General features: G+C 45.6%; 1 protein-coding gene across 2 annotated transcripts; it reads left to right on the top strand.

The window, feature by feature from the left end:
* Positions 1-441: 441 nt before the first annotated feature.
* CH25H (cholesterol 25-hydroxylase) lies at positions 442-2,773 on the top strand. 2 transcript variants are annotated; one of them, XM_086378468.1, is made up of 2 exons: positions 442-814; positions 1,286-2,773. In XM_086378468.1, exon 2 carries the CDS (start codon positions 1,398-1,400, stop codon positions 2,208-2,210), a length of 813 nt encoding a protein of 270 aa, XP_086234594.1. In that variant the 5' UTR covers positions 442-814; positions 1,286-1,397; the 3' UTR covers positions 2,211-2,773. The 2 variants fall into 2 exon arrangements, with proteins under 2 accessions (XP_086234594.1, XP_086234593.1); XM_086378467.1 differs by having other exon boundaries at positions 505-887.
* Positions 2,774-7,116: the final 4,343 nt, after the last annotated feature.

Raw genomic sequence — 7,116 nt, 5'->3', positions numbered from 1 at the left:
AGTTTCCATCTCAAACTTCTACCCTCTAGACGTCTCTTTCGTCAGGCCCCCGGGTCAAACGCGGAGGTTGCTCTTCTTGCAAGGCCTGGGGTCACACACACCCCACCCCCCTCCCGGCCCAGCCACGACCCATCTGAGCTCTCCTAAGACCGACTTTCTCAGGCTCAATCCCGGCCAGTTGACCACTGCTGATGGCGGAGAAACGCAGAGGTGGGGGTGGCCTCGCCGCTGGGCTCGCAGCACCAGGGATGGTTTGGGGGATGGCGGGGTCAAGGACGTGGGGCAAGTTGGCGTCGCGGAGCCAGCAAAGGGAAGCGCTAGGAGGGCGCGACATCATCTGTTCAATCAACAGCCTCACCGTAGGCTTCAGGGAACGCAAAATTCTTCCCTTTTCCCCTCAAAGTGGGTGGTTTACTGATTGTACTGCTCTCATCCCAAATGAGATGCAGCGGCTTTTAGCCAAATTTGGGTGGGCAGGCTCTGGATATTAAATCCAGCCCTTGACTTTTTTTTTTTTTTTTTTGGTAACGCGAAGGCTAAAAGTCGCTGTCCCCTCTCTCGCCGCAGTACCCCCCGGTTCCCGTCGCTGCTTTGGGCGACTCGGGCGCACGGCGAAGGGAAGACCCTCCGGCCGGGTTTTGGGGGGCTCCTCCGAGGGAGTCTGCGTGCGGTAGGGTCTGGAGCTTTCCGCGAGCCCGCCCGGGAAAGATACGGGAACTGGAGGAGTTCCCGACCCGCTACCCTTCCCGGCTGATTTTCTGCGCACATCGCCACGGTTCGCGGCCAGCTACCTGCGCGGTTCCATGTAAGAAAGGTTAGTTTGCGGATCGCTGCTAGTTAGATCAATAGAGCGCGCCGGCAGAAAGAAAAGTTCCGAAGTAGGAAAGGTATGTCGCTTTTTAAAGATTTTTTTTAAAATGCAGCCACATTTGTCTTTATTAAAACACACAGACGCAATTTAATGTATGTATTAAAAACACGAGTACTTCTGACTTGATTGCGAAGGAGCTGTTTCTGGTGATGATGGAAATATTCTCTCTTGTTTGGGGATGGTGATAATCCATAAACTGAGTTGTCAAAACTCGTAGAAACTCTGCACTGAAGCTCTGTGCATTGTATCGTATATAAATTGTACGTCCCTTAAAACATCAGAACGTAATCCTGTAGGCATAGAAATTACTACGTGTCATTGCGTAATTGCATATCTGAATGCCATTGAACGCAGCTGTACTTGAGTATTTTTAGCAACTAAGCGCAATTCTGTTGGATTATTTATCTTTGCAAGCTCCGCGAAGACGGGAAAGGGAGGACAAACGGCGGCTGACATCACGGGGGGCGGGTCGAAAGCCCTAAGAAAAGCCTTAGGACCGGAGCAGCCGCGCCGCCACAGCCTCACCATGAACAGCCACAACCGCTCCGAGCTCCACGTCCTCTGCAGCTCTGGCCAGCTGTTCCTGCAGCCCCTCTGGGACCGCCTGAGGACCTGGGACGCTCTCATTCAGTCGCCCTTCTTTCCTGTCGTCTTCTCCATCACCACCTACGTGGGCTTCTGCCTGCCCTTCGTGGTGCTGGACGTGCTGTGCCCCTGGGTGCCCACGCTGCGGCGCTACAAGATCCACCCGGACTTCTCGCCCTCTGCGCGGCAGCTGCTGCCCTGCCTGGGGCAGACGCTCTACCAGCACGTGGTGTTCGTGTTCCCCATGACGCTGCTGCACTGGGCTGTCAGCCCGGCTCTCCTGCCCGCCGAAGCCCCCGAACTGTTCCAGCTGGTGAGCCACGTGGCGCTCTGCCTGCTGCTCTTTGACACCGAGTTCTTCGTGTGGCATCTGCTGCATCACAAGGTGCCCTGGCTGTACCGGACCTTCCACAAGAAGCACCATCAGAATTCGTCCCCGTTCGCGCTGTCCACGCAGTACATGAGCGTCGGGGAGCTCTTTTCCTTGGGTGTCTTTGACATGGTGAACGTCTTGCTGCTCCAGTGTCACCCTCTCACCTCCCTGACCTTCCACGTTGTCAACATCTGGCTGTCGGTGGAGGACCACTCCGGCTACGACTTCCCCTGGTCCACGCACAGACTGGTACCTTTCGGGTGGTTTGGGGGCGTGGCGCATCACGACCTGCATCACTCCCAGTTTAACTGCAACTTTGCGCCTTACTTCACACACTGGGACAGAATACTGGGAACTCTGAGGTCTGCTCACGCCAAGTAATGTGCACACACCCCTCCCGGCATAGTGCGTGCTGCGGTGAGGTGTGGGTGCCCCTCAGACCTGGGACATTTCACACTTGAATCAGGAGAGACACACTTGAGGTGGACTTGAGGTGGTTTTATTTTGTTGTTTCTTTTTCCCGTGGGTAACTTATTATCTGCTAGAAACTTACAGAGAGAATCTGATGTGTTTTTCACAATCTAATATGGTAATTTATTGTAATGTTTGTGTATCAACAGTTGTATTCTTGACGTGCAATTCTAACTCACTTCAATAGTCTTGATTTCTGGGTATAAAGTATCCAAAATCACTGGCATATGTAAATAATCTCTAAAAAGATTTGTTTGTAGAATGAGGAATTTTACTATGTTTGAAGGTGTCCTAGAATTAGGCTAAAAGAATATATTTTTATGGAGCATCTGATCTCTGTAAAAGTGAAGCATGGTCCTGCTGGGCAGTGACTCAGATTATTGTACTTAAAAAAAATATTTTTGTAGACTTGTATATTTATATTGAAATAAATGTTATTTGTGCTCGAAAAAGAGTAAAGCACCTAACTTCAACAAGTGCTGGCTTCTGTCATTTTCACTAGTAGTTTGGCTGATAAAAACTGGAATGGAAGAGAGCAGTGGGATGGTAGAGGCTCACGAGTCTCCATCAGCCCAGTTGTGGAAAGACAGGGATCTGGTGATGGAACTTGAAGGAAAGATGGCCGTAGGAGAAGGGATCTGTGTGTTGGTCTTGGTCTAGAGATTTCACAGAGGGGAAAACACCATTGTTGTGGGTGTGTTTCAGCTGATTTCTGCATAACAGGGAACTAATGAGACTTACTCTCTAAAATTTTACAGAGAGTAAATTTAAAAAGTTTTTGCTCTCTGTAAAATTTTACAGCGAGATTAACAGTGGGTCACCATTTCATTATTTGGGGAGAAGGGCTGTCTTGGGGGATGAATAGAATTAGTGAAGTCCTTTGCTTTGCAAAACTGTTAAGTGTCTGCTTTAAAGGGGCTCCAGGTGGTGCAGTGGTAAAAAAAAAATCCTCTTGCCAAGGCAGGACTTGCAGGTTCTATCCCTGGGTAAGGAAGATGGCTTCGAGTAGGAAATGGGAAGCCACTCCAGTATTCTTGCCTGGAAAATTTCATGGACAGAGGAGACTGGCGGGCTGCAGTCCATGGGATCGCAAAGAGTCAGACACAACTGAGCTTGCATGCAGATAGGGAAGGGATTATGAATGAGCACCCCCCACCCCAACAACCTTTCATAAAGCTGTCTAATACAAATGACCATCACACAGGTTGTCTCTGCAATTTGAGATTTTTGTATGTTCACTTTTCTTTATGAAGCCATACATGCAAACTGCATACTCCTTTCTCAAAGAAAGAAAAAGTGAAATTTCGCCCTGGATCCCTAGTTTCTCACCTGCAAAGAAGATTGATTGTGGCCCAGATGTTTTCACAGATACAGTAATGTGCCTACAACTGACCACACACCAGTCACCTGTTCATATACCCCATTATACTGCTGCCTAATTGTTTTAATTTTATCTTTGGAACATAGTTTAGATAGAAAGGGTAAAGTTTTTAAAAAGAATCAAGACGATTTAAAAATCTGAAGGACAGCTGCTTTGCATGGAATTCTAGGCTCATTATATATGCACCAAACTGTCTTGTTTAAAGATGAAAAAATCCATCTGAAGACTTGATAGCCACACTCTGTATCGGTGCTCCAAACATTTGGCAAAATACAATCAGATTGCCTGGCTGCCTGGCTGATTTTCTCACATTCCCTTCCAATGCCTGTACCTTGTTGGCTTCTGCTGAAGTCACCTCCTTGATCATCTGCAGCAGGACCATGCTGGGACTTAAAGACTATATCAATGAATAAAAGTGAAATTCACAGAAGCAGGTAGTGAGGGGAAAATGCTGCACTGGAGTTAGTGTATTAATATCATGATCCACATGGTGAGTGGAAAAAGAAAAGGAGGATGAGCAGACTGGTGTAGAATATATAGTATTAGTTGCTTTGAGCAGCTTTAAGCATCCAAAAACAGCCTGCAAATCTTAGATAATGACAGTTAATTAAAGCTTGCTTCCAGAGAAATTTTGAAATGGGTCATCCTGTCTCACTGTGTAAGGGAATTTCCCACTTAGGACAAATTGTACACATGGAAATTACTTAGGTTTAGAAACACTTTCCCAGAGTTGGATGTCTTACCAGTTTTTAATACCTCTGAAAGTGGAATGGGGAAGTGGAGAGAATGAGCAATTTCTCAGTTTTGAGAGAATAATAATAATAATGAAATAGTGCACATTTGCTTGAACTTTCTCACATCTTTTCACTTGCTCCTCACAACTGCACTCTAAGGGATGTAGAATAATTTATTATTATTTTTCCATGTTATGAATGGAAAATTGGTACCTGCACCAGTTAAGTGACTTGCTCTAGATTATAAAATATTTGGAGTTAGAGGCAGTTCTTGAACCTAGGTCTCATAGTGTGTACTGTAACTGTCTGTGGATGATGCTTATGATAATATTCACAACTGGCAACTGAGCTGCAAACTCTGCAACACCAATAAATGGGCTCCTTCTGCTATTCCTCCTCCATCAAACACAGCTCCCCCCCACCCCGCCCCCGCCCCAAATTCAAAGCCTCTGCTTGGCAGGGGAGAAAGCCAGGTCAGTCTTAGCAGGACTTGGGAAAGCATGAAGCATGTCAAAGGCTCTATTTTCTGTATTTCTCATTGCACATCAGATTGCCTGGGAGAGGGAAGGGGACTTAATTTGGGACTTAACTAGCTAAGCAACTCTGGACAAGTTACTTAACCTCTCTGTGCTTGGCTTCTTCATCTGTAAAATGTAGATAATTATAGAACCTACCTCCCAGACCTGTTGTGAGAGATTTTGGGCTTCTATATGTGAGTGCTATGAGGGTTAGAGGTCTTGACTGTATTTGTGTTTGCTGCAAATGAAGCTTTACAATGTGAGCCCTGGGACAGCACCAGAATCATAACCTCTGTCCACACACATGTTTGACCTTTTGCATTTACAGAGAACCAAAACAAAAAAGCCAAGTTTTTGATCCTGCTTTTATCAAAGCTGCTTCTCTCATCATCCTTTCAAAGCCCAAGTGTTGGAAAGAGACACAAGTCTGTGTTTGTCTGATTCTGTTTCCTCATCACTGAGTCATCCCCCCACCTCTTCCTGAGGCTTTCACTTCCTATTCACTGGATTTGATTCATTGATCAAATCCAGTGGTTTCCCACCCCTTGGTTTTCCACCTCCCCGGCTTTGTTTTAAAGGTATTTGTGTCTGCTCACCAACCTTCAGAATATGGTTCTTGCTTGGGTTTAGTGAACTTTCTCTAAGCTGTTTTCCTTCTTAATTCTCCAGCTCTTTCTTCTTCCTTCACTCTCCTCACTCTCCTTGGCAGAGAGGCAGCCTCAAGCTTCTCCTCGTTTTACTGAAAAGCATCTATGTTGCCTGCACTGGCCATCCGTCCTGCCCTTCTGCTCTACCCTCTAAATCTCCACTCTCATTGCGTTCTAGTGAACACACAGGCACCCAAACGTGCACAGGCCATGTGAGTGTGCTTGTATGCACCTCATACGTGTACGCACTGTACATGTACCTACCACACACAGACTATATGTCCACATACCGTCATACAGACACAGACATGTATTTGCCCACTGTATATGTGTACATGAGCACACACAATATATGCATAAACACTATATGTGTACAACACACTTTATAACCCTATACGTGCATATCTTCTTGTTGTTTAGTCACCAAGTCATTTCCAACTCTTTTGCAACCCCCATGGGCTGTAACCCACCAGGCTCCTCTGTCTGTGGGATTCTCCAGGCAAGAATATTGGAATGGGTTGCCGTTTCCTTCTCTAGGAGATCTTCCTGACCCAGGGATTGAACTTGTGTCTCCTGCATTGGCAGGTGGATCCCTTACCACTGAGCCACCAGGGAAGCCCATACACATGTATATATGTACCCATAATATGAATATATACATATGTACAAATGTGACATATATATGTGTATGCATGTATTATATATATATACACATAAAGAGAGATACTATATATGTACATCCACCATGTATACACACACACACATACACACACACACATATATGTGTATGTGTGTGTGTATATATATACACCTTCTCTAAGTACACACACATACTATCATTTCTGTCCTGTTTATCAGTTATCTGTGCCCTTAGTACTATGTCTCATTCTTGATGAATATTGGTTCAGTGTTGCATGAATCCTGGAAGCAGTGAAAACACAGATTTGCCATTAATCATGTTTTTCTTCATTCATTCTCTCCTCCATCAATTTCCGCTTCCTGACTAAGGCCACGCTCACAACCCATGTTCTAGAGAAGGTCACAGTATATTAGGAAAGAGAATCAGGCAAGCAAGTGCATCTAATCTAATGTAGTTTGTGCTATAATGCAGGGATGGTGTTAAGAGATTTGTACGGGAGCCCGAAGAAAGACTGGTCATTTGAACACTAGAAATCATGAAGGATTTGTGTGCATTCACTGGATGGGATAAAGGATATACCTGGAAGAAGAAACAGCACTATAAATCAGAGAGAGATGAGATAACAGAAACAGATAATCAGAGCTCTGAGCACTGGGTGAACAAGGAAGGAGCATCAAGGCATATTGTCTTGCTGCTTGACAAGCCGTTGAAGCTGCCTAGAACTGCTTGCTCATTTGCCCTTGTCACAGGGACTTGGGAAATTGTATGGAAAATTGATTTGAAAAGAAAGTTAGGCTTTGCTATTGCTTGTTGGTTTATGATGAGTTCTGGATGAATTGAAAACTGCACTTGGAAATGATATGCTAGGCAATGGTTGGTGAGTGGGATATGAGTGA

This window comes from Bos grunniens, chromosome 26, assembly GCF_055505025.1.
Source record: "Bos grunniens cultivar Pamir isolate PY7600 chromosome 26, Bosgru_T2T1.0, whole genome shotgun sequence".
NCBI classification, from domain to species: domain Eukaryota; kingdom Metazoa; phylum Chordata; class Mammalia; order Artiodactyla; family Bovidae; genus Bos; species Bos grunniens.
Note: the sequence above shows the minus strand (reverse complement) of the source record. Positions and strands in the feature narration are given on the sequence as shown.